The 27,834-nt window shown below is 52.4% G+C and overlaps 1 protein-coding gene across 1 annotated transcript; it reads right to left on the reverse strand.

Moving 5' to 3' along the window:
- Positions 1 to 120: 120 nt before the first annotated feature.
- On the reverse strand, positions 121 to 26,725 carry HHLA1 (HHLA1 neighbor of OC90). The gene is made up of 17 exons (XM_059673002.1): positions 26,651 to 26,725; positions 22,194 to 22,293; positions 21,040 to 21,099; positions 18,121 to 18,177; positions 17,111 to 17,191; positions 16,328 to 16,411; positions 16,155 to 16,238; positions 15,648 to 15,731; positions 14,003 to 14,059; positions 13,818 to 13,904; positions 13,046 to 13,285; positions 9,112 to 9,351; positions 8,673 to 8,741; positions 8,274 to 8,348; positions 6,052 to 6,208; positions 3,051 to 3,133; positions 121 to 594 (listed from the first exon to the last, which is right to left on the reverse strand). The coding sequence occupies exons 2-17, from the start codon at positions 22,270 to 22,272 to the stop codon at positions 551 to 553; spliced, it is 1,581 nt and encodes a 526-aa protein (XP_059528985.1). The 5' UTR covers positions 22,273 to 22,293; positions 26,651 to 26,725; the 3' UTR covers positions 121 to 550.
- Between the last annotated feature and the right edge of the window lie 1,109 nt (positions 26,726 to 27,834).

Raw genomic sequence — 27,834 nt, forward strand, 5'->3', positions numbered from 1 at the left:
GGCTTCTGACACGCCCGTCCCCCCCCCCCCCCCCTTCCATATTTCCCGTGGGCTCACGGGAGAGAAAGAAATGCTGCTTCCAAAAGCACTGCTTCCAATGAGCTGGCGATCTATCCGGCCCAGGACTGTATAAGGCAGTGGTTCTCAACCTTGGCTGCACATTAGAATCACCTGGGAATCTTTTCAAAATCCTGATTTCTGGGCCTCATCTCGGAGGATTTTAAAAAGATTCCCAGGTGCTTCTAATGTGCAGCCAAGGTTGAGAACCACTGGGGTAAAGCCACAGAATCATTAGGTCTGGGCCTGCCGGGGCGTTGGGGGTGAGCTAACTACATGCTTGACCAATACAGCAGGCTAACTGTTAAGCTGATAATTGTGTATGGCCCTCCAATGATGCTGGGCGTATCCAAGTGGCCCTGGGCAGGAAAAGGTTCCCCACCCCTGGTCTAGCTGAGGCCGGGTGACTCCTGCCAGTGCAGCCCACTGGGGCCAGGGCCAGGGCGAAGAGATGGCTGGGTTCATGGTGAGGTCCCATTGTTCTCTCAAGGCCTCACACGGACCTGCAGATGTTCTCCAGGCATCGTTGTTTTAAGGCTGAAAAAGAAAAGGAGAAGAGGGAGCTCAAGGGCTGAGGAGGAGATGCCACAGAGACATCGAGTCTAAGGGCACCGGCTCTCCCAGGGGGCGGTGTGCCAGGGGCAGGGACTGGCAGGGAGCTGCCCAGACTCCCTCCCTTCCCCGCACAGTTAGAAAGACCGTGGGCAAGACCCCCTGGCTCGTTAGCAGCAAAGTTGAGTGGAAAGCGGCTCTCTGTTCACTGATGTTTTTCTAATGCCGCTGTACCCACACATCTGCCCAGTTTCCATAAAAGTAATTTGAGCTCATTCCTGTGCTGCTCCGTAAATGCAATATGTTGTTTGTGTGTCGATTTTAATGTGACCAGGACAAAAGAAGAGCTATCTATATAAATAAAAGGCTGTGTCCATCTGCCCAACCGGTAACTATGACGCACACTGACCACCAGGAGGCAGACACTCAACGCAGGAGCTGCCATGATGCACACTGACCATTTAAAAATAAATGGCACCACGGACCTGGCACCCACAAACCAACACTCGGCTTCCCCCAAGGGGGGCACAGGCCCCGCCACCACCCTACAGTGACAGCCACCAAATCGCAGCCAACGCTGCTGAGACCCCATGGGTGCAAAATGTGACCCACAACCCAGCCCAGCCTGGAAACGGTCACTGTGGGCACCAGGTAATGACACCACATAGCAACGCCCGGCTTCCTCTCCCTAGCAACTAGCCTCCTTGGAGTTTCTTCAGCCCAGGAACCCGACTTGCTTATAGCCAGATGCAAACATTTTACAGTTTAACCAAATGTTTGTGAAGCATTTTCTCGTGCCTCATCTCATTTGATCCTCACAGAAGTCCTGGAGTAAGTAGATAGGAGACTCAGTGAAATCCTATTTTCTTTTCATTAGCAAGACAGGAATAGCGATATTAAAATATTTCTTCTAATTAATTGCCTTTCAATGTGCACGAATCCATGCACCGGGACACTGGTTCAATTGTAAGTCGTTGGCAAGATTTCCCAGTTCTACCTGCGCCAGGGAAAGGGATTTCTCCTTTGACTGCTGAGCCCCCACGTGCCACTCCCAGGCTTGGGTTTTGTGCTGCAGCGAAAAGGCGATGATAGAAAGAGGAGACAGCCCTGGCTGGGTTTCTCAGTGGTTAGAGTGTCTGCCCACACACTGAAGGGTTGAGGGTTCAATCCTCAGGCCAGGTCGGGGTGCACGAGGGAGGCAACCAATCAATATGTCTCTCTCACATCAATGTTTCTCTCTCTTTCCCTCCATCACCCTCCCTCCTTTCCTTTCCACTCTCTCTAAAAAATCAAAGGGGAAAATATCCTCAGGTGAGGATGAACAAGGGGGAAGAGAGAGAGAGAGAGAGAGAGAGAGAGAGAGAGAGAGAGAGAGAGAGAGAGAGAGAGAGGAAGTGGGGAGATGGATTTGCAGAATAAGGGAATGTGTTGAGAAGGAAGAAAGCATTGAGGCAAAGGAAATGAAAATAAACAGAGGAGGCGCCTGGACACTGGGGAGCCAGGAAGCTTGGTGTTAGGGGGCTGCCGAGTGGTAGGTGGACAAAAAAGCGAGGATGAGGCTCTGAGACGGCAGCTGGTAGAAGGGAGAGAAGACGGGGGCAAGCGAGTAAGAAGAGTGTCTAAGAAGTGTGGTCACGGTATTCATTGGATGTCCCTTAAGAGCCACAGGAAGGCTTGGGTGGCTAAACGTTCTTTGTTTTCTAATGGAAAACATTGCCAGGATGGGGCCATGTTTACACTGGGTTTCCTGAGGAAGGCGTTTTCACAGGGTGGCACACAATTCCGTGGTTTTTGGAAAACCAGAGGCCCCTGGCCAGACGGTGCTGTTAGAGGGCACAATGGAACGGCCAGGCACTGGCTTCAGCACCAGGCAGGCGAGATCGGCGCTTCTGTCGGCAGGAGCGGCAGACAAGACAAAGCCGACGCCTGGCACCCTGAGAGCGAGCGAGGAGAGGGGGACCAAACACCCCACTTCCAGCAGCGTGGGGCGCCCTCTTTTGCTTGCATTACTTGTGTACCTTTGCTTGGGTCGGGAATGTGGGTGTCCTGGGGGTGTCTTCTGTCTGGAATTTTGCTTTGTCTGTGTCTTTAGCTTCACGGGCCCCGGGAGGAGAAAGGTCACACACAGAAAGCAGCAGTGCTCGGCCTGCCTGACTCCGGCTTTTTGCTTTTTTAACACCGACTGGAAATATCAAACTGTTGGGTGCAGAGGAATCGGGAACCCCTAGGCCAAGCATGTCAAACTCGTGCCCGCGGGCCGCCCCCCTCATGTCTTTGGCCTGTGTTAGCGTTTGACATGCTTGCCCTAGACTCCTCGTCTGGAATAGCAATGACCAGGTGAGTTCCCGCGCCCCTGCTGAGGCAGGAAACACACTCAGAGCGCCAGACCCTGTCCCAGAAGCCTTTATCGCCGGCACAGCACGGCCCGGCCGCGTACTCACTGCGCGAGTGGGGCACCCTCTTCGCCTCCTGGCAGATGTGGGTTGCATTCTTCAGAAACCAGGAATAGAACTCAAGACAGTACCTGAAAGTTTAAGTCAGAGCTGAGAGCAATCGCTATCTTTTGTGGCTGTTAGGAGACGACCAGGATTTTAAAAAGTCATAATGGCCCAGGCCAGTGTGCTCAGTGGTTAGAATGTTGGCCTGCACCAAAGGGTCATGGGTTCCATTCTCAGTCAAGGGCATGTAACTGAGTTCCAGGTTTGATCCCCAGCCCTGGTCAGAGCACATGCAGGAAGCAACCAATCACTGTATCTCTCTCACATCTGTATCTCTTTCTCTCTCTCTCTCTCTCTCTCTCTCTCTCTCTCTCTCTATATATATATATATATATATATATATATATATATATATATATATATATATATATCCCCCTCCTTCCCTCCCTTCTGCTCTCTCTAAAACTATCAATGGGAAAAATAGCCTTGGGTGAGGATTATTAAAAAAAGTCATAATGGACAATTATCCAGAGCAAGGAAGCCCTTCTCCATCTTCACAGGGTGTGGGAGGATCGGTACAGGATGAGGAGGAAAGCACTTGTACGTTGGAATCTGAAAGACCTATTTTTAGTCCGAGCATCACTACCTAGGTCTTAGGAGGACGTGTGACTTCAGGCTGAGTCCTTAATTCTCCGGGCCTTAGCTTGTTCGTCTGTAAATGAAAGGCAATACTGGAACCTACACTGTGGGGATTTGCCAAGTTCCTGAATAGTGCCAGGCTTGTCACAGGTGCTCGATAAACGATGCGCATTGATCTATTTTGTGTGTGCGGTGCGTAGTGCTGTTATAGTCAACAGGGCAGGAAGACTTTGCAAGCCAATGCCCTGCTCTTGGCTGGGGTCTGCACAATTGCCTCGAAGGGCTGAGGGGAAACAGCACTGATGACCCTGTAGGACAGTGGTTCTCAACCTTCCTAATGTCGCGACCCTTCAATACAGTTCCTCATGTTGTGGTGATCCCCAATTTCATTGTTACAAATTGAACATAATTAAAGCAGAGTGATTAATCACAAAAACAATATGTAATTATATATGTGTTTTCTGATGGTCTTAGGCGACCCCTGTGAAAGGGTCGTTCGACTCCCAAAGGGGTCGCGACCCACAGGTTGAGAACCGCTGCTGTAGGAAGAAGGGGTTCAGGGCAGCTGTGTGACTGGCTCACTGCAGGGCTCTGGGAATCCACTTCCCTTTCAACCCTCACCTGACGTATGAGGAGGGTGGGCTCAGCATTCTCCAATTTCTCTTCCATCACCATCATCCTGTGACTCTAGCACACGCTGGGGAGCAACTAACTGCTCAAGAAAGTTAGCCATAAAGACTTCCCAGGTTCTATCCCCCTCAATTTAAAACCAAGGCCCAGAGGTAAATGGATTCGCCCAGGGACACACTGCTTTCAAGTGGTAGAGCCGGAACACACTGCCATCTACTGGGCAAGAAGAACGGTAGAGCCCGGGCCCCGCGAGGAGAAGACAAACCCCAGCTGTTGCAGAGGGAATCAATGCTGGGAACCATTACGAAGGAGGTAGAAGAAACCAACAGGGAAGTCTTGTTTAAAGTAGAAATAAAGGGGAGAAAATCCTTGGCTTCTCTGTTCTGTCCCCCAATCTCCTGCCGGTATCTCCCATTGAATGAACTTACAGGAGACGGCTGGAAAGGCATTCTGGGAGATGGGACATGTACCAGTCGGCCTCCCCCGGGTGCCCCCCCGCCCCCACCACACACATGGCAGAGAAAGAGCAGCGTGGATCTGAGGGCCGCGTGGAATGATGACCACCACCAGGGGTACTTGGCTGTGAGCGTGTGACCTCATACTCTCACGGTGACATCTCCAAACCTCGGTCAACAACCTTGACGTGTCCAGCTTGGTCCACAGCTGACACGGCCACTGGGTACTTGGTGCCACAGCGACAACGTATCAAGGAGGCTAGAGCTGAGGTTCCAACGTGGCATGAGAGTGGAGGAGGGAACGAGGCACCGCCAACCGCGAGAGTATCTCCAGCAGCCAGCAGCCACCATGCAGCCGCCCGGGCCTGTGCGGGACCATTCAGCTCCACTCGCTCTCACCACAGCCTGGCAGTGCCGGCAAGAACGCCGCTGCCTTCGCCATGGAGGGAATGCCTCCACCGTGCGGGCTAGTACCTGCGGGCCTGTGCGTCTTGCTCATGGCCCTCTCTGGGTGCAGGAAACAGCCACACTCATGAAGGGTCCAAGGCCAGGGCCAGAAAGGGGTGATGGGAAAAGGCTGCAACCCTGACCTTGAGGCTCAGAGCCGGTGGATCATGGAGCCTGGAAGAGCTGAAGGATAGAATAGACTTTGAAAGTCACATTAAAGGTCTGGGAGACTGACCTCAGACCGGGGAGCAGAGCTAGTTATCTAGGTTGTTTGGCTCTGGGTTTCCAGCCAAGAATAAATTCCAGAAGACGGAACAGTGTGTCAGCATCCCCGGGCAGGAGGGTGCCCACGCCTACAACTTCTTAATAGAAAACGGGGTCTGCCTTCTAATTTTCTTGGCTCAACCTTCTCATTTGGCCTGCAAATGACAGCGCGGGGTTTCTGAAGACCTGTCATTTAGATCATTATCAGACCTGTCCTCTGATTATTATTATCATCTAGCGAATCTCACCAGATGGAGGCATTGGGGACAACTCAGAGTCCTCTGAGACCGTTCCACCAGGTAGGACACAGTTCAAATCAACTCAACTCCACTTGATTGCACTTGACTTAACTGTACTTATTATGTCAGGCTCTGCACCTGGCTCTGGGGACCAGAAATGGATAAGGTTTCATCCTGGCTCTTGAGAAGGTGACAATCTAGCAAAGAACTCACTGGGGAGTCCCTTCCTTGAGGCGCCCCTGTCGCCCCTCTGCAGTCCGTGCCTGCAGAGAAGCCGTGCGGAGTAGGACGCGCATAAATGCTGGACCGGCGGCCTCTGGCCCAGGTTACCTCATGGCCTCCATCCTGGGGTCCCTCCTCGGGCTCGCGCAGAGGCACTGCTGGAAAAACCGGCACAGCTCCATCAGGCAGGGGGTGAGCTTGTGGGCGGCCCCGGGGAGGGGCCCGGCTGTCAGGGGCCCTTCTCTGAGGAGCTGCTGAGGACACCCTGGAAGACACAATCCCAGACCAGTCGAGTCAACAAAAGTGTGCACAGGGTCTCCCTTTGGTAGATCCTGTGCTCAGTGGCTGTGGTCCTGCCCTGACCTCAGGCGGCTCTGAGACAGACGGGGAAGCCTGGCATCCTTCAGCGCTGCCCTGTAAAGCTCTGCGCCAGGTCTGAGCGGACGGAGGAGGACAAGTGGGATCCAGTTCCTGGAGGGAACCAGACACGGTTCTACTGAGGAGTAAACGTCCCACAAGGATCTGAGACACTGAACGGGCTGGGGAATGAGGTAGACCTGGGCTCAAAGCAGAGTCACTCTTTACTAGGAAGGACTCACTAAAAGTGGTTGAAGATAACATGACCTGCCCTGCAGAATCATTGCGGAGAGAAAGTGAGACTAGGCATGACCCGGCGCCTGGCACGCAGGAGGAACTCAATACATACTTAGCCAGTGGAAGAATGAGTGGATGTCAGAAAGTTGGTGGCATACGTTGTGAATGGGCAGAATCACATACTGAAAGATGCCAGAACCCTGTTATTTTACACTTAGACTAGAGGCCCGGTGCACAAAATTCATGCACAGGTAGGGTCCCTAGGCTTGGCTGGAGATCAGGGTCAATTAGGTTCCCTGCCAGCTGGCCTCCCTGCCTCCTCCTTCTCTCGCTCCCTCAGCACCCTGCTGCTGCTGGTCACCCGCCATGTTCCGCACTGCCTCCTGGTGGTCAGTGCACGCCATAGTGAACAATCGAAATCCCAGTCTCCTGGTTGAACTCCCGAGGGGACAATTTGCATATTAGCCTTTTATTATATAGGATTTCTCATAGATGATAGAGCTATATAAGCAAACATAGATATGTAGGTATAGATCAAATAAAGCGATAGCTATAGATACAGGTAGACCTAGAAGACGGGGCTATTTGAAAAATATGATCATGCTGGGAAAATCGAAGGCAGCAGGAAAAGAGGAAGACGAACTAGGAGCTAGACTGACTCCGTGAGAGAGGCCACGGACAGGAGTCTGCAGGAGCTGAGCATGCTGGGAGGACGGGACATGTGGCCGTCGCTCATTCACAGGGTCTCTGGGAGTCGGAGCCAACTCCAGGGCCAGTAACAGCAAAGATCCAGACACAGCCAACTTGTTTTCTCAAGGTCCATCTGCCCACTGCCCCCTCTGCACCGCTGGCGAGTTTCTGTGGATCCCGGGGAGGGAGGGCTGCCATTTCCTGCGGCAGCACAATCCCGTCTCTGTGTGTGAGGGGCCCATTCACGGCAGGCTGAGGGCGGGGTTCAGGCCGATCGGGGCGATAGGAACAGAGACTGGGCAGGCGCCAGCGTTTAATAAAGGCTCGCTGACACACGCCTGGGACATCAGGAGGCCCGTCTGGAAAGGCCTCCGGGAAGGGAGGGCGCGAGGGTCAGTCAGCTCTGAAGGACTCCCTTCGGATCCATTTCCCCCTCATGGAAACCGGCTCAACAGGAAGGAGGAGGGTCACCCCAAAGCACAGCACAAACCACAGAAACCGGGCCCAGGCCTCTGACCACCAACCCCAGCCGGGAGGCTGTCCTCGTCTGGAATTTCACAAGAACGAAGTGCGCAGGGCTGTGGAAGGCAGGGCGGCCTTGAAAACAGAAGAAAGGCCAAGTGCACCCAGAATGTGGGGGTTGAATTTTGGAGTCATTCTGTCCTCCTTCTCTTCTAACATCGCGCCCGTTAGGACAACGTCCACTCGCCAAGGGCTCAGGCGTTCTCACCGGGCGCTCACTCAACAACAATCGGCTGAATTAAATCACACGGAGCCCCCGTTCCAAGCCACTTCCACACACATTGTCTCCCTTCAGACAAAGCCCTGGGGGAACAGGCCGTCTCCAGGGCCCGAGTGATGGTTGTTATCCCCGCGATATGGCCGTAGGCACGGGGTTCTGGGGCCGCCTCACCGGGAAATGGGAGAGCTGGGCTGTGGGTCCCAGAGTCTGACTCTGGATCGCTCACGCACACCTCTTTTTATGGTGCTGCACGACCTCGCCCCAAACCAACACGAGCAACAGGAGTGACAAGTGCGGGACGTACTTGAGACATGAACGTGATGGGGTCCCGGGACCAGGGCGGGCTCCTCTGCAGGGGGCAATGGCCGCAGAAGGTCACCTGCAAGGGGCAAGTATGGCCTCAAAATTCCAAACCAAGTGGCCTTGGGCTAACCTCACAAGCAGAGAATCGCAGCACCTGAAGGATAAAGAGTTCTCGAAATCGATGGGGAAACGGTGACCCCGAAGGCGGAGGCGATCTGCCCAGGCTCACGGGCAAGTTAGCAGCACAGCGAGGCGGAGCGCTGCCGCCTGCTCAACTCCCGCCAAGGAAGTGCAACCGCCGGCTCTGTCCGCCTCCTGACACCCGGCCCACCGGGCCCTGCCCCGAAGCGGTTTCCTTCCTGTGGTTTGGGGCCCCCTTCCCAGCGCACGCATGTCTTACCTGTCTGTGGATACCGGGGGGCCGGGGCCTTGGTGGGACTGGAAGTCTGTGTGCCCGGGGTGAGTGTCCCTGGGGTGAGATGGGACACAGGTGAGCCTGCACTTCTCAGGGGCCCGGGCCACCAGTCCTGCCCTAGGCAGCCCATGTTGGTTATCCAGTCAGGGACCAGGCAGGGCATTGAGGATGCAGCGATGAGAAAAAAATAGCCCGGCTGGTGTGGCTCAGTGGTTGAGCATCGACCTATGAACCAGGAGGTCACGGTTCGATTCCCGGTCAGGGCACAGGCCCGGGTTAAGGGCTCCATCCTCAGTGTGGGGCGTGCAGGAGGCAGCCGATCCATGATTCTCTCTCATCATTGATGTTTCTCTCTCTCTTCCTCTCTTAAATCAATTATATATATTTTTAAAGCGGGGGGCTTGGGGGAGAACATCTCTCTTACCCGAGGTTGGGCTGGCCTGGGAAGGGCTGCCGTGTGCCCCGGCAGGAGGCTCCGAAAGGCTCCCCGTGGTCCCCGTGTCCTTGGTCTTTGCGGGCGATGTCGCTGCGGAGGAAAGTGCTTCCCAGGGAGGCCCTCCGGGTGCTTCCTCGCCAGTGGTCGGAGCCCGGGGCGCGGGCAGTGTGGACGCCCAGGCCTGCCTGCCGTCTGTCACCCATGGAGCTCCGGCCGCCCTCCTGGTAGCTGCACAAGCGACAGTAACAGGCCATTTATATGCTTGACCACTTTGATTTAGATATAAAATTGCTAAGACATGGAAATGTAATTGCAGGGTAAATGCGCGGTGCCTGCATAATCTGATAATCTAGGGACTCAAACGCGACCAAGAACTGGAATACGTGGACCAAACTAAACGTTCATTTCCTAACTATCAATATAGAAACATCTCCAAGCCCTTGGGACGCCCCAGCAATCTCGCCATTATTTCCAACCACGTGTCATAGTGGAAAGGTGATGGGGCTGAGGTGAGGGGACCCAGAGGGTCCCCCGTGCTGTAAAATTTGGGGCAAGTTACTGAACGCTATTCAGTTTTGTCATGAAATGGAGATCATAATGACACCCTATAGCATCAGAGGATGGTGATGAAGACAAACCTGCCCTGGCTGGTCTTGTAAGTAACCGCTAGCGATTCACGCTTGTCCATTCCCATGGTAGGGATTAAAATTCATTTTTTTCAAGTTTTACAGAACGAATCCCTTGAGGATTTTAAACCTCTAAGTTGAGAACAGTTGCCATCTTCAAAATACTCAGATTCCTTATCCAGAAAACGGTATGTTGCTTCATTGACTTAAAGATGCTTTTTTTAAAAAGTTCATGAAAGCTGTGTGGTTTTGTGTACATAAAGCCAGCACTTCTGTGCGGAATCCAGCGAGGACATTTATCCTTCCTCTGGCCACTAGCAGTCACGTCTGTTACACCGTAAAGCGTCCTAGCTTTGCGTCTCATGATGCCGGCTATGGGACTAAGGACTTTTCTAGTTAATAAGCTGATTCCTCTTCCCCATCCTTGTTTTCCTGCTGCCCGACTCTCTTCATCCCATTCGAGACCCTGTTGTACTTGCCACCTTATTAGTCCGGCCCCTGTAGCCACCTCTCACGACAATAGTACATCAACACTAATAAAAGAGAAAAATGGTAATTGGCGTACGAGCTACCCTTTTTATTGGCTAATCAGGGCTATATGCAAATTAACTGCCAACTAAGATTGGCAGTTAACTGCCAACAAGATGGCGGTTAATTTGCATATGTAGGCACAATGCAGGGAGGCGAAAGGGAAAGCAGGAAGAAGCCCCCTGCCACTGACAGTGATCGGAAACCCAGGGGGGAGCTAAGAGCTGGGGGGCAGGGGAAAGGCGGCCCTGGGGCCGCCTTTGCCCTGCCCCCCAGCCATGATCGGAGAATCAGGTGCCTTTTCCGCCCTGGCCAGTGATAGCAGGAAGTAGGGGTGGAGCCAGCGATGGGAGCTGGGCAAGGTCGAAGCTGGCAGTCCCGGGAGCTAGGGGTCCCTTGCCTGGGCCTAAAGCGAAGCCCACGATCGCGGGGCCGCTGCAGCTGCGGGTCCCCGCTGCCCGGGCCAGATGCCTCAGCCAGAGGCGTCAGGCCTGGGCAAGGGGCTGATCCTGCGATTGGAGGGTGATGGGGATCAATGCCTGAGGGCTCCCAGTATGTGAGAGGGGGCAGGCTGGGCTGAGGGACACTCCCCCCCCCCACACACACACCCAGTGCACGAATTTCGTGCACCGGGCCCCTAGTTGGTTAATAAAATTATATAGGTTCCAGGTGTATAATTCTATAAGCCGTCATCTGTACATTGTGCTGTGTGTTTCCCACCCCAAGTCAAGTCTCTTTCCATCACCATTTATCCCCCCTTTGCCCTCACCTCTGCCTCAACCCCCTTTCCCTCTGGTAACCACCACACTGTTGTCGGTCTATGAGGTGGTTGTTTTTTTCCTTAATCCCTTCACCTTTTCCACCTAACCTCCCCCCTGACAGCTGTGAGTCTGTTTCTATTTTGTTTGTGAGTTTATTCTATTCATTAGATTCCACATATAAGTGATATCACATGGCCCCTGTCCCCTCTGACCGGCCCACTGCCGGCAGCACCACACTCTCCAGGTCCATCCACTTCTGCAAAAGGCAAGATGTCCTCCCCTCCACAGCCTGGCAGCATGCCCTTGTGTCCATGCACCGCTGCCTTTTACCCACCATCCACTGGTGGGCACCGGGCTGCTTCCCGATCGCAGCTGTGGTAAATAACGCTACAATGAACATAGGGGTGCATATATTTTTTGAATTAGTGTTTTGGGTTTCTTAGGATATATTCCCAGAAGGGAGATCCTGGGTCAAACAGCAGTTCCATTTTTAATTTTTGGAGGAAACTCCATACTGCTTTTCACAGTGGCTGCAGCAGTCTGCATGACCACCAGCGGTGCACGAGGGATTCCTTTTCTCCACAGCCTCACCAACACCTGCTGTTTGTAGATTTATTGATGACAAACAATCATTCTGACAGCTGGGAGGTGATGCCTCATTGTGATTTCAATTTGCATTTCTCTGCTGATCGGCGACATGGAGCATTTTTTCATATATCTACTGGCCCTTTGTATGTCCTCTTTAGAGAAGTGTCTATTCAGGTCCCTTGGGCATTTTTAAATTGGATTCTTTGGGGTTTTTCCTGGTGGTGTGTTTTATAAGCTATTTATAACGTTTGGATATTAACCCCTTATCAGATGTAGCGGCGAATATGTTCTCCCATTCAGTGGGTTGTCTTTTCATTTTGCTGATGGCTTCCTTTGCTGTGCAAAACGTTTTAGTTTGATGTAGCCCCATTTGTTAATTTTTTCTTTTGTTTCCTGTGCCCTAGGTGATATATCAGAAAAAATATTGCTCTGAGGAATGTCCGAGATGTTACTGCCTATGTGTTCTTCTAGGCCTGCTGCCCGACTCATCAATCCTTACCTCCGTGGGGAGCCCCGCTCTGGGCCTCCGGGACAAGAACCCTTTGGAGTCTGGATCACAGCTATCAGTTTATTGCCTGTGTCTCTATCCCTGGTCTGTGAGCTCAGGAAGAAAGGAAACATTGACAGAGCTGTGTTGTTAGCAGCCAGCCTGGTGTCTGGTATAAACTACATCTGGATGGATGGATAGATGGATGGATGGATGGATGGATGGATGGATGGATGGATGGATGGACGGACGGACGGACGGGTGGGTGGATGGATGGATGGGTGGGTGGATGGATGGATGGATGGATGGACGGGTGGATGGATGGATGGATGGGTGGATGGATGGATGGATGGATGGACGGGTGGATGGATGGATGGGTGGATGGATGGATGGATGGATGGATGGATGGCCAGACGGACGGACGGGTAGGTGGATGGATGGATGGATGGATGGACGGGTGGATGGATGGATGAGTAAATGACCGGTCCATTGCTGGAACTCATTAACTGAAAGAGTCACCCCAGTTGTATCTTATTTCCAAATAGGATAAGCACACCTTTTGCGTCTTCAGCGCAAATACCACGGATGTGCCCACAGAGATGGTGGGGAAGGAGGACGCTCTTGGCCCACCATCAGCGGTAGCTTTTCACGCCAGCATCGTCATTAACATATTCTTGGCATCATTATCCAGCCAGCTGCGAGTTAACCTACCCCTGCCATACAGAGCTGAGTGCATTTCACCGTTTTGTGTGAATCTCAGGAGAGACGTTGCTAAATGCTTTGCTGAAATAAAAATACCTTTTTGCTACAATATATTTCAAGTCTGAAAGATTCTCCTTGGGGGATGCTGGGTGAAGGGTCCTAGAAAGCTCTCTGTCTATATTCACTGGAGGGTGGAACAGGGCAGGAGAGGAAAGGGTGAGAAATCTTACCCGAGCCTGGGAGGGTGGGAGAGACGCTGCCCGGCGTGGCCGTGGCCGTGGCGAGGAGTTCAGGAAGCCTGTCTGTGTTCACCGCCTGCTCTCCCTCCGAAGGATCAGGCACCTCGGTCCAGGGAGAGGCTCTCAGAGCAGACACGCCGGTGCTCCGGGCTGGGCGTGGTGGGCTTGTCCTTAGCGGTGTTTGCTGGCTTGTGGGTGTGAGCTTGGAAGCCACAGCTGTCCCCCTGGTAGCTGTAACATGTTTGTCACTTTGGACGTAAAGAACTGTTGCATCACTGGAAGGTCATCATCGTACAGCACGTATTTAGGATGCAGAGACTCAAACCCTACTCAGACCAGCTCCACATGTCACCAAAGAGACGGGTTCTCCTTGAATGACAAACTAATCTAAAACATCAGCCTCTGAAAAAGCCATGCGCAGAAGCACAGCGAACAGAAGGCAAAGCTGTCAAAAGCCCAGTGCGAGGCAACAGGGAGCAGAGAGGACTGCGGCAAACAGGAGGAAGGTGGCCCTCCTATTGGGGGGGTGGGGGGATGAGGGCGGCAGCTACTCAACATCAGTTGCTTGTGGCACGAGTGAGGGGGAGGATCCAGGATTGAGGATCCAGATCTTTTGCAAAAATTAAAATGGCAACACCCTCCTTTTTAATGAGGATAGCTAAATAAAACCTTGCAGGCAGCGCTCTGTCTTCTGTTTTCCGTTTGCCAGGAGGGAGCCTGGCCTGGAGACTCTAGAGCTGGTGTCTGGTCCGTTTCCACTCACCCGGAGCCGCGGCCAGGCTGCTGGTGAAGGTGTAATTGATGACCGGAGATTTCTCCGCCAACTCCCAGAAGTCAGAGAGGTTCCGTCCTGCAAAGACCCCACCGACAGGTTCCATCTGGGCCGCCTGCTGGCGGCTGCGTCTATGTCTCAGCTCAGAGAACTTGCCCAGGACCGGCCGGGCTCACCTGCCTTCCCCGTCATCACGCAGATGAAGATGCAGTCGGAGGCATTCGTCTGACTCACTGCAAGACAACGAGCAGCACATGAGATTGAGCAATGGCTCTGGAGCTGCAGCGTCTTCGGTCGAAATGAAATGAAGCTACAAATGCCCAGCGCAGGTGCTGTGGGAAGCGAGGCTGTGTCTTCACTCTGAAGGCAGCCGTGCTTTTCCGGGGGGCTGGGGGGGGGGGGATGCCGGATAATGAAATGGCTAAGGGCACGGCCTCTGGGGTCAGCTCCCCCCGTTACAATATCAGCCTGCCACTTCCTAGCTACCTGAGCAAGGACGGACTGCTTGACCTCTCTAGGACTCAGTTTACCCACCTTTAAAATGGTGAACATTCTCACCCCACAGTCCCTTATTTGCAATTTGCAAATCCCCAGATCTCTGTATGATGGGAGGTTTCATGTCATTTTGGTACCAAACTCATTTGGTGGCCAAACCTGACTTGACAGATGTGAGGTGTCTTTCTCTCTCGCACGTGGTGGGCAGGGTCACCCTCTGCTAATCGAATAGGGCGTCTTTGATGACAGGAGGCCGCCCTCATGCTGCTGAAGGTTGTGTCATGGACGATGCAGACACCGTATTAGACCCTCAAACATCCGAAAGCTTCTGAGTCCCTAAACATCCTGGTCCCTTTAGGGACTGTGGGCGGGTGGTCGCATGGCCCTAGTGAGGTGGTGTTGATGACACCATGAGATGTGCGTGAAGCTCTAAGTATGATGCCTGACAGATAGAAAAGCTCCATAAAGAGTTATAATACTTATTATTGTTGCCACTAATGTGATACTATCATCATATGAATTAGCATAGTGACCAAGGGCATGAACGTCAGACCTAGATCACCTGGGTCTAGGATTCCATCTCGGCTGAATGGTCTTGGGCAGGTCGCTTAGCCTCTCTGTGCCACAGTTTCTCGTGTAAAGTGGTGATCAATGTCGTAGCTGTATAGGGTGCCGTCCTCGTTACAATGAGGGAATACACGGTAAGCCTTTAGAAGACTCCCTGGTACATGTACCTAATGACATCTATCATGATCTCTCTCTCCCGGTCTCCCTTCTTCTAAAACAGCAGTTTCTCCAGAGTGTAGCAAGCCATCCTCCTGATGAGCCCAAGTGTTGGGCTGCTAACTAACTCTGTGCTTTGCAAAGTGGGTCCCCAGGGGAACTGCCTGGAGGTTATGTGACGCCACCTTATAAATGAGGCATGTCTTTCTCAGCTCCGCATAGATCTCAATCTGAATTCTGAATAACCTTGAGAAAATATTCAACCTCTCTGAACCTCAGTTTTCTCATCTTTAAAATGGGAGCATAGCTGTCCAATAGAAGCTGTTTCCTTGAATCTGCCTAGATTCCCCCCAACTTTGAGCCTTGGATTTGTCCTCCAATGTTCTGAACCAGGAATAGCTCTGATGGGAAGATGGAACCTGCAGGTGCTGGTGGTTGAAACGGGACACTCTGATTGTCTAAATTAAACTTACGCTAACGTTCCTGGCAGCCTGGCCTATGGCAGGGGCTGGGGCAGGGATTGGGGTGGTCCACTGGGTTTGATTAGACTCCATGGCAGATGCCAAATCTCAAATTTGCCAAGTGTTTTCAAGATAAACACACCTGAGAGGATAGAGGTCGACTTAAAAATCTCGGTGAGGTAGCTGGTGGAATTCCCAATGATGTCCACCAGCAGGGCTGTGAAATCTGCAAGACAGATTGAGGAGCTTTCAGTTTCTGAGACTTGAAGGGGAAAGTACATTATATTTGGATATTTCAGAGTCAATTTTACAAGTTTGATTCAGTTCAGAGATTTGAGGAATATTAACAATCATATAAATGCCACTCGTTATTTTAAAAAGTCTTAATTTCCGGCAGGCAGAACACTTTTTGGACCCGCCGTTATAAACCCTCTTTCTCCTCCATTGCCCTCTTCCCCCAAACCCTTGTCTGCCAACCCCAAGAGCTGTGCAAGGCCATATTGTTGAGTAATGGTTTTGCTGACTTGTTTTCCCCCTGTTATCCTACAAACTTCTACATGATCTGCAACACCCTTCCTGTTTCACCCCACAATTTCCCACCTGACAGGATATTGGTTTGATAGTTGAAGCAGTAGGTAGTCCCGCCCACCTGACAGGTCATTGGTCCGATTGCTTAAGCAGTAGCAGTACCGCGTGGGGAACGTGGCCTGGTCCACTGTCTTCAGGTGAGAAACTGTAAAGAGAAACAGTCCGCACAGGGTCCTGACGCCACCTGTCCCCGCGGTGCACCGCCCACCGTGATGGCCGCCAGGAGGCACTCACTGTTGTAAACGGCCACGGAGAGCTTGTGGAAGGCGAAGGAGCTGTAGGACGTGATGCTGAGCAAGGAGAAGAACTTCTTGCGATCTGCCAACGACACCGAGATAAAGAAACGGACACACGCCTACTGACAAAGGTAAATACCAACGTACATTCGCAAACCGATCACAGAAATTAACAACACAGCGGACACCTAATACAGTGACTTAAAAAATAAAATAAAAGCAAATTAAAAAATGCAAAAATACACGCCACTTGGCTGCATTTTCTGTGCTCCGTAAAGAGCTGTTGCATGAATGGCCCTGGATCTAGGACAGCTCTCTCTGAAGGCAGTCATGGCCGGGAACTGGGCACCTGGCGTGCGGGACAGGCCAGCTCTCACAGTGCTGGCAGCCCTCCTGCACGGGTGTTTCCCTCCCGCCCGCGTTAGCGAGGACCGCACACCCTCACTCTGAACAAGGGGAGCTGGCTCACGCGTGGGCCCAGGTCACAGAGTCCAGCGGAGAAACTGGCCCAAGGCCGAGGTGGGCCTGGATGGTGCTGTTAAGCAAAGCTTACCTTTGTTGTTGTTAAATATATTTTTATTGATTTCAGAGAGGAAGGGAGAAGGAGATGGAAACATCAATGATGAGAGAGAATCATTATCAGCTGCCTCCTGTGCACCCCCCGCTGGGGATCAAGCCCACAACCCGGGCACGTGCCCCGACCAGGAATCAAACCGTGACCTCCTGGTTCATAGGTCGAAGCTCAACCACCAAGCCATGTTGTTGGGCAAGAAAAGCTGACCTTTTAACGCTCTGCTCAGCATGCTGTTCACCACCTCCGTCAGGTTCAGGGCGGACAGGTCCACCGCCCTGGCCGGCAGCTCTGGAAGAGAATGGGTCCTTGTGGCTCACCTTCAGGAGCCTCCTCTTGGGGGAAATGGAGCCTCCCACCCCAGCCTGTGAGGCCTGCACTGCGCGGTCCTCAGGCCGGTGGCCGTGACGGTCACTGGGGACCATGTGAAAAGGCCAATTCCAAGTCGCCGCTGGAGAGTCTGGCCTCCTGGGCCCACAGGCGGCCTTGACGTGCACCTTCTAAGGAACAGGCAGGCGATTCCGGTGCGGGGGACTCATCTGCCTCGCCCTTTACCCAGGTAGGAGCCCGAGGCTCAGAGAGGGAGAGAAACTTGCCTAAACTTGCACATCTGAGCCCCTGGGGAAGGGGTCAGGACCTACTTCCTAGAGCTGAGAGCCCGGGGCCTTCAAAATATTAGGCCACTTGCCCGCACGGCAGTTTGTGGCCTCCAAGAAGGACACGTCAAAGGGAATGCTGAAAAGCCGAGCATTCAGCATTCCTCGTTCATTCAACAAACACGCCCCGAGGGCCGAGCGGGTGCGAGGTGTGGGGTTAATGGGTCAAGGAAAAGGACCAGGTCTCCAGCTCCCCGTCTGTGGCTTTTACTGTCTGTGGCTCAGGGAGGGGGAGGGAGAGTCACGCGTATGGCACGTGAGGAGCATCAAACAGGGAACAATGCGGTGCCGTGAGCACCCAACCTGGTCTAGGGGATGGAGAAGGCCCCCGGCCGTGGAAGTGACGTAAAGCCGAGATCTGGAAGATCCGTTGCTGTGGATGAGATGCCATTTAATCGCACAGCACGTGCTACTATTCTAGTTGCAATGACCACTTTCCATGTGGCCTTCCGGTGGAGACAGTGCCTTATGCCCATTCCACAGATGGAAAGACCGAGGCCCGGAGAAGCCAAGACGGGTGTTCCCGGGTTACAGTGTCACAGCCGGGACCAAAGGCCTCGTTACCTGTCACACCAAGGAAAGCCCCGGCTTTTTCCTTCCCGGCTTCTTCATTGCCAGCCCCTGCAATGCAAGTTTTCAGGACTCAAATGGCATCACGGGAGCAGAGCCTCACAGAATTGATGACATCCTTACGAGCATCTTGCCCAGCGCTCCCTGGAAGGGTGAGGACTCCGAGGCCCATGAAAAAGGGGAGCAAAGTTCCTAATGCCCACGCCTGGCTGGTGGCCCTGCCTCCCCTCCCCCAGCCCCAGCCCCAGCCCCTGGAATCACCTTTCTCCCTCCTGCTTCTGTGCATTTGACTATTTTATTTTTAAATATTTTTATTGATTTTAGAGAGGGAGAGAGAGATAGAAACATCAATGATGAGAGGGAGAGAGAGGTAGAAACATCAATGATGAGAGGGAATCATTGATCGGCTGCCTCCTGCACGCCCCACACTGGGAATTGAGCCCACAATCTGTGCCTGTGCCCTGACGGGGAATTGAACCGGGACCTCTGGCTCATAGGTTGATGCTCAACTGCCGGGAGCCGGTCCATCCTTGCTGTTTCAAGGGACCTGGCATATATGGCATACGGTTCTTAATATGTTTGCTCACCTTCTTGGCGCTGTGTTTTAACCAAAGTTACCTCTCCGAGAAAGGTTGAATCCCCAGGTAGGGATTTTCCCCTGAAGTTAGGGAGGGAATAAAACCCCTCAACTAAGTGCCAGGCGGGTAATTAATCCCTTTAACTACGAACAATCATGCTTAAACTACATAATCTTTTCTCCCTGGAATGGAGATAAGAAACGCCCTAACCTTTGTAATAGAGATTGATAGGATTGAATCAACTGGTATAAATACAGTTGTAACAAGACAGAAAGACTCAGAACTCAGGAGACAGAATTCAGAAGACAGAACCTACACGGAGCCTAGAGACAGAAGAACTTCGCTGGCGAGAGCATGCCAGAGGATCCTGGACCGGGACTGGCCTCGGAGCCTAGAGACAGAGCCTAGCGGGAGAACATGGCAAGGAATCCTGGACTGAACCTGACTACAGAGATTGGCAGGAGAACCTGACTGGAACCTGGACACTGAGCCTGACTGGAGAGCCTGGACAGAACCTGGCTGGAGATCCTAAGCAGAACCTCTCTGGAGATCGAGACCAGAACTTGGCTGGAGATCCTGGCTAGGCTGCTGATCAACTGAATGCTGTCCCTGTGTCATTCCTTCTTCGCCGACTCCGTCCACACCTATGGGGACCCCTGGACCTGCTGGGGTTGGACCCCGGCACTCAACCACTGAGCCACGCTGGCTGGGACCAAGAACTTTACTCAAACACCACTGCTTTCCCAGAAAGAAATTATTTCCACCACCCCCTTTTTACAATGACAAACCCACGGGTGGGTTTTGATAACAATATTTGCAGTGCGCCTTGAACTGCCTAAAGCAGGGGTTTCTGAATAGGATGCTACACCACAGCCTTTTTCAAATCCATTTGTTTAGACAGACCATCGACAACTGGTGCTCTCTCTTTACATCAAAAGGCCACCATTCTAGTAACTTTAAAATAGAAGGCATTGGCACTTTCCGTACGTATTCGCCCTTAGTATTTTTATCGCCTTTTATTCTTTTATTAATTGGACAGCAGAACTGTTGTTACCATTTAAAGAGGAGGAAACTGGAGGCTCACACAGGGGACATGTTTATTGGAAAGTATCTGCTTAGCTGTAGAAAAGAAGGCTCTCTTACCCTCTGGGGCATCATGGAGGGACCTGGAGGCTACCATGCTAAGCGAGATAAGCCAGTCAGAGAAAGACAGTGTCACATGATCTCACTTATACATGTCATCTAAAGAACAAAATAAACCAACGAGCAGAATCTATCCAGAGGGATGGATGCACGAAACAGTAACAAATCTCAGAGGCAGGGAGTCGGGAGAGGGGACAGGAGGCGATTAACCAAAGAACATCTATAATAATAAAAGGGTAATATGCTAATTAGACCAGATGTCCTTCCCGACGAAGCCAGGGCTGGAGCAAAGCCCCCTGGGTCCCGGGTGCTGGCCAGTGGCCGGAGCGAAGCAGCCTGGGTCACCAGTGCTAGAGGGAGGCCGGTGCCCGTAGCCGGGGGAAGGAAGGCCTACTCTTGCATGAATTTTCGTGCATCAGGCCTCTAGTTTATACTATATGCATAACCCCTGGACACAGGCAATAGCATGGGGAAGGCCTGGGGTGGGGCTGGGCTGGGTGGAGGGGGGCAAAAAGGGAGAAAATGGGAGACAGCTGTAATACTGTCAACAATAAACATTTTTTTTAAAAAAAAAAAAGGAAAGGAAATTAACACAAGAAATCAGTATAAACGGTGTCCTCTGGTGGGCTAGGAGAGCATTTCAACTTTACACACTTTGTACCATTTGCATTTTGACTCATATGAATGTGCTAATTAAAAGTAAGTGAAATTTTAAAAAGAAAGAGTAATGCCCATCTCACTTCCCCAAAGCAAAAGCAAACAAAACATTTACCCCGTGCATTCAGCAAAAGGTGAGAAATGGAAACCCAGCCCCTGACCCAGAAGTGTGCTTGATGTTGGAATGCATTCACCCTCTTGCCCAGATGCCAAAAAAAGAAAAAAGAAAAAAAACTGCAAAGAAAGATGGACTTATTTCAAAGGCGATGATGGCGGCATATTACAATACCTCCCATTGTGAAATCTTCCATCGCTCATAGAATGTCAGGGTCTTTGTGGGTTTAATAAGATCAGGAGAATCCAGGAGTTCCCTGAACCGTAAAGCAATGAGCAACTCATAGAAACTGTACCTATGACTGTGAGAGCTTGAGCTATAGACACAATCCCCATTTTACAGATGGAGAAACTGAGGCTCCGAGAAGCCAAGGAATTTGCCCAAGACAGAGTGAGCTGGGAGAAGCACCTGCCCGTGTACCTGTTGTCGGTAGGAAGGTTGTGACCTTCTCCTTCTTGGCTTCACCTTTAATAGCAGCCACTAAAATAAAAAGAGTTTTCATCAGGAAAAGTATAACCCAGACATGACCTCAGAGGGAACGAACCCAAAATACTCAGGTGAAAGACAGGACATGATGGTCTGGGACGGGGACGCAGCTGACAATCCCACACGTAGCTTGTCGTTCAGTCACTTAGTCATCAGATATGTGCCGACCGGCTGGGATGGTGCTAAGGATGGATGACGCTTCAGCACCTGGACTTGCACAGGCCTTGTGTGTGTTCGCTGCCAGGGCGGTATGACAATAAACGGATACAGACTCTGTCCTATGGATCTCATTCTAGCCGGGAAGGCAGACATCCAGAAAATGCAGGCTCGGGATATTATTATGAACAATGTTAGAGACTTCGAAGGGCACCTGGGGGCTTATGTTGGAGCCCGACACAATCTCAGTGATCTGAAAGGGTTCCCTGGGAGGTGGCAGCCAGCGGAGACCTGAGGCGGGAGAGGGTGTCAGTGGGTTAACTGGCGGAGGGGCCGTCCGGTGCACAGCTAGCAGTGCCCGGCGTCCGAGATGGGCGTGAGCGTGACTTTAAAGAAGCAAAAGAGGCCAGCAGTGATGGGACTCAGGGAATGAGGAAGGAGATGGGGGTTGCAGGAAGTGGCCCAGGCGTGGGGGGCAGGGGCAGGTCCCATCAGGTAAAGACGTGAGGTCCCCTCCAAAAAGAAGTGGGCAGTTGCTGGATAACTACTTGGAGGGGATAGAAATGAGGGAGGAACTTGGAAGGTGACATCATGAGCTTTCTGAGGGGATCAGTCAGGCAGGTGAGGGCAGAACAGACCCTGGAGAGACGCGAGGAGAAGCCGGGAGCTGACTTCGAGGCCCGGGAAAGAGAAGACGATGTTTGGGCAAGAGCGGTAACGGTGGCGGTGGAGATAATTCTGTTGCATAAACGGCGCCCAATTGCAAAAAGTCAGGGACCAAAACCAGAAATGGGGACGTTATTATTGCCACTTCGGGCAAGCGCATCGAGGGGTCTGGCCTGAAATGCTGACGGCTGCCCGTCCCTACGGCACAATGAGTCCCCACGCTCAGCACCCAGACCGGACACTTCCCGAACTCCCACTGGACCCACCTGTGTTCCAAAGGCCCAGGGCGCAGGCGAGGCCGACGCACAGCCTCCCCGGGGCTCCGCGCACCAGGAAGCCCGGCATGCTGGCGGCGTCCGGGACCACCTGGGGACGAGCAGCATCGGTCACCAGGGCTCCTCAAACTTTTTAAACAGGGGGCCAGTTCACTGTCCCTCAGACCGTTGGAGGGCCGGACTATAGTTTAAAAAAAACTATGAACAAATTCCTATGCACACTGCACATATCTTATTTTGAAGTAAAAAAGCAAAATGGGAACAAATACAATATTTGTATTTGCATGTGGCCCGCGGGCCGTAGTTTGAGGACCCTTGGGTCAGACCATCCTTGCGAACACTGCCTGGGCGTCATGAGAAGCACATGCTGAGAAGGCTCAGCATAGTTAGGAGAGGGGAGGCTATGCGAGGGAGCAACACTGTCTCTCAGGGCCCCTGGCTGGCGGAGGCTCCGCGGGCTTGTAAGTCTCCATCTGGGCCTTGTGGCCGCCTAGCCATTGATTTATTGCGCAGTGGAAAGGAGGGAGCCGAGGACTGTGTACCACAGTGACGGCGAACCTTTTGAGCTCGGCGTGCCAGCATTTTGAAAAACCCTAACTTAACTCTGGGCCCGTGTCACATATAGACATTTTTTGATCTTTGCAACCATAGTAAAACAAAGATGTATATTTTTGATATTTATTTTATATATTTAAATGCCATTTAACAAAGAAAAATCGACCACAAAAATGAGTTCGCGTGTTATCTCTGACACGCGTGTCATAGGTTCGCCATCACTGGTATACCATCTCTCTCTCTTTTTAAAAAAATACATTTTTATTGATTTCAGAGAGGAAGGAGAGGGAGAGAGAGATAGAAACATCAATGATGAGAGAGAATCAATTCTTGGCTGCCTCCTGCACGCCCCCAACAGATCGAATCCACAACCCGGGCATGTGCCCTTGACCGGAATCAAACCTGCTACCCTTCAGTCCGCAGGCCGACGCTCTATCCACTGAGCCACGCCGACCGGGCCTGTGTACCAATTCGTAAATGCTCTGGCGGGCAGGGACACACTCACTTTTACTTACAGCCCACGCCAGAATCACTCACGCGGCCCTGCCTACCCGAAGGAGATCTGGGGACAGGAGTGGGGCGTGCACCCCTATTCAGGGAGAATCAGTGTCTAGTCCATGGCTTTTCTGGCTGTTTAGATGGGAGCGACGCTCCACATGCAGCATCCTAGCTGCTTAGGAAACATTTAACATGTGAGTGTGTGTGAGTGCTCAGACCTGCTTGCCTTTGTGTCCCAGCGGTCCCCCTGGGACTTGCTGCGCAGAATTAGTGTGACAGTGGAGGCTGCAGAGCTGAGACTAATAAGAATAATGGTGACAATTTCCTGAGTGCTGTCTGGGTGCCAGACACCACACAAAATGCCGTCTGACGCATATCATCACTTAACAACCACAGAACCTGTGTGTGTCAGTATTCGCGTAATTCCCATTTAGCACCCAGCCTGCACAGGCGTGATGTGAAAAGAGCAGGCATTTGCCGTTGGTGGAGAATGAAATAGATCTGGAAGGCGAATTAGGGAGGGGAGGAAAGTCAAGAGGAAGTGGGGTTGAGGAAAGCGACTTAGGAGTTGAGCATCTTCGTGGCAAAGTAAGAACATCTTTTAAGAAGTTCTGTGGTCCATCTGGCTAGCCAGCCGTGGGCAAACTACGGCTTGCAGGCCGGATCCGGCCCGTTTGAAATGAATAAAACTAAAAAAAAAAAAGACCGTACCCTTTTATGTAATGATGTTTACTTTGAATTTATATTAGTTCACACAAACACTCCATCCATGCTTTTGTTTTGGCCCTCCGGTCCAGTTTAAGAACCCATTGTGGCCCTCGAGTCAAAAAGTTTGCCCACCCCTGGTAGACCCACCTTTGGAATTTTGTTGAAAGATCCTCATAAACATTTAAATTGCTTTTTAATTATTGGTAGGTAGGGACTGGTGTCTCGTCTGGATGCCACGCTGGACACGAGCTTTAAATGTTTTTGTGCTGTCGCCCTGTCTTTTGCCGGTTGTATTTGCAGGACCCCGCCCCCAAACCTAAGAGTGTGGAGGAAACTCTCCAACAGTGTAATTGACAGCCTTCACTTTTAGGCATCATCTCTTATTTTCTTCTCCCCTCCCCGCCCCCCACTTGTCTCTGTTATTTTACCTTTTCCATCATCCTCTGAGAGAGACCTGACATTCCGATGACATCAGAGAAGAACCCACAGACCAGAGGTGGAGCCCCATGGTTCCAGGGCTGGTAAGTGGGACAACTGGGATTTGAACTGAGGTCCCTCAGATGCTGAAGTCTGTGTCCTTTTCCACCACCTTTTACTCTGTTCCCCCGCCCATTGGAACGCCCTCTTGGACGGCCAGGAATGGGCCTGACGTTGAGGACCAACAGGGTTATTATTGCAAAGCCTTTGGGTGGCCGGACCGAGTGAGAAATTCAGTCACACTCCCCGAAAAGGGCTGCCGAGTGCTGTTGTGACCGAGGAGCCAAGAATCGGCCCAAAATTCTTATGAAATGAACTCACAGTTTGTCCCTGGAGCCTCACGTTGCGTGACGTCCCCTTCACAAGGGTCACCGTCGGCCACGGTTAGTTTAGCCGCCAAAGACCCCGCCCTCCTCACCGCACTGGGCAGCCGAAGGAAGGTGCCCCGTCAGACAGAGAATCCTCGCGAGGCTCCGTGGAGCGGGGACTCACGCCGAAGTCCCATCTCGTCTGGGCAGCCGCAGGGAGAGCGACATGCTCTCAGTACATGATCCCGGTCGGTTCATTCAGCCGCCTTCAGCCTAAGCGTCAGCTCCCTCCTCCTGACCCGGGGTGCCAGACCACTGGCCCAGGGTCCTTCCACAGGGGAGCGGCAGCCCAGACTGCACACTCGGGCCTGGCCGACAACACTGAAGGCTGAGGCTCTGAGGCAGCATAGGAAGAAGCTAGGGAAATCCCTTGCCAAGTGGACCGGGGAAACTGAGGCAGGTGGCTGAACAGACTGGCCGAGCGATTTACAGCCAGATACGGAAGGCCGCCTCCCTGGAGCCAACATCTAGGCCAGTGGTCCTCAGCCGTGGCTGCACATTAGAATCACCTGGGAATCTTTTTAAAATCCCGATTTCTGGGCCTCGTCCTCCGGAAATTCTGTTTCTCTGTGATGGGGTGGGGCCACAACATTAGTCACAAAGAAACAGAATTTCCCGAGGATGAGGCCCAGAAATCAGGATTTTAAAAAGATCCCCAGGTGATTCTAATGGGCAGCCACGGCTGAGAACCACTGATTTAGGCCTCGGCTGTATTTCAGCCCCAGGCCCAGAAAAATAGCAAAACCAGGAGGGCGAGGCCAGGACCAGCTGCCATGACTAATGACCTCCCTGGCGCTGACCAATCCGTGGAGGACATGACCCTGACAGGGCACACCTGGAATATTCTGCCGAAACCCTGCCCTGAGTCTGCCCCTGAAATCCCACCCTTAAAAGCCCTAGGACAGAGGACCCAGCACCCTCTCCCTCCCCCTTCCCCTCCCCCACAGGCTGCATCTCCTAAACTCTAAGGGACCCAGGAGACTTGCAACCAGGAGAGCAATGGGCAGCGGCCGCTCGCCCCGGCTCACCCCCTGAACCTGTCTCCAAGGCCCCCTTTTCTCTGACACCCAGGGACCAGGGCAGCCCGGCCTGGGCGTTCCTATGGCTTCTTCCATCCTGGCCCTTCCTTGGCCCTCCCTTGCTTCACCGTCCCCAGCTTTAATAGACAGACTTACAAAGCCACCTGGATTCGTGTTGTGGGACCTCTTTCCTGCCCCGGGCAGGGCCAGGCCCCCTTTCCAGCAATAGTTCTGTCTTTTCAAAGATAGTCGACGCAGAAAACGAGGTGCAGAATCTAATACTTGTTGACCATCTGCTGTGCCAGGAACTTTCCATGTGTCCTCCCACTGGTCCTCGAAGCAACCCTACTTGGTTGTCATTATCCTTATTTTGTTTTTTAAAAGTATCTTTATTGACTTCAGAGAGAAAAGGAGAGGGAGAGAGAGAGAGATAGAAACATCAATGATGAGAGAGAATCATGGATCGGCTGCCTCCTGCACGCCCCACACTGGGGATCAAGCCTGCAACCCGGGCAGGTGCCCTGACCGGGAATCAAACTGTGACCTCCTGGGTCATAGGTCGACCCTCAACCACTGAGCCACGCGGGCCGGGCTGATGACCCTTATTTTATAGTTTGAGGAAACTAAGGCTCAGTCAGACAAGTGCCACGTGGGTACTGGGTGACAGAACGCCCAGCTTCCTCCTGCTCATCTCTCAGCATCCAGGAGCCCAGGGTTTGGGGTCCATGGCAGATGCATTCTTCGCTGGCTCCACGCTTTGGGGGGAGGGGGTGGGGGGAGAGGAAGCCGGAGGGCTTTGGAGTATCGACAGTGTATGACTTACCTGTCTCCTGAGCAGGGTCAGCGGCTTCAAAGGGTTTCAGCAGCCAGAGAGATTAGCAGCTCAGGCAGGCCTGTGGGTTTATATGAGTTCTTAGTGAAAGATACAGGAGGTGGCGGGGTGGGGAAGCCTTGATCATTTTGCTTTAAGTCCTGGGGCGGGGGGAAGCGGGGGATGGAATAATAATCCTACCAAGAACTCAGGGAGGTGAAACTGGATCAACTTCGCTGGAGAAAAGTGCGGTGCTAGGGGCTGAATAGAATCGTGAGCGGAATGACAAAGCAGCAATTCAGCGTGGGCTGGAAGGCGCTCCACACGGCAATTATGTGAATTGGAGGAGCAGGCAGGGTCCTGAGCGATGATTTCCCCTTCCTGTCGGCAGGTCTGGGAGCCAAGCGGCCCCTGGCGTGCGGGCGGAGGCAGCGCTCACCCCTTTCGGCAGGTGCCCGGAGCCGGGGCGGCCAGCCTGGGCCCCGCTGCCTATGTTCCTGGCTCAGATGGGTTTAGGGCGAAAAAATAAAAAGAACAGTATTTTGTGACACGTAAAATGATATGAAATTCAAATTCCAATGTTTCCAAATAAAGTGTTACTGGCACATTGCTGCGCTCATTCTTCCTCTCCGAGGCTGTGTGTGCTACCACGGCCCCGTTGAGAAGTTGGGACAGAGACCCCATGGCCCGCAAAGGCTGAGGTACTGACCCTCTGGCCCTTTACAGGAGAAGTTTGCCAACCCCGGGCCTAGAAGAACCTGCACAGTCATGTTCCTTCTGCTTGTACCACCCAAGTTCAAGGCTGGTCTTCCTTGTCTGGGCTTCTGAGATTCTTGCTAACTTGTCACCTGCTACCACTCTTGGTTCCCTGCATGACTGTCCCTTATATCAGCCATAGAAATCTTTTTTTTTAAAAATATATTTTATTGATTTTTTTACAGAGAGAGAGGGAGAGAGATAGAGAGTTAGAAACATCGATGAGAGAGAAACATCGATCAGCTGCCTCCTACACATCTCCTACTGGGAATGTGCCTGCAACCCAAGTACATGCCCTTGACCGGAATCGAACCTGGGACCTTTCAGTCCGCAGGCCGACGCTCCATCCACTGAGCCAAACCGGTTTCGGCGAAATCTTTTTTTTTTTTTTAAATATAGTTTTGTTGATTTCAGAGAGGAAGGAAGAGGGAGAGAAAGAT

Source organism: Myotis daubentonii, chromosome 17 (assembly GCF_963259705.1).
Source record: "Myotis daubentonii chromosome 17, mMyoDau2.1, whole genome shotgun sequence".
In the NCBI taxonomy this organism is placed as follows: domain Eukaryota; kingdom Metazoa; phylum Chordata; class Mammalia; order Chiroptera; family Vespertilionidae; genus Myotis; species Myotis daubentonii.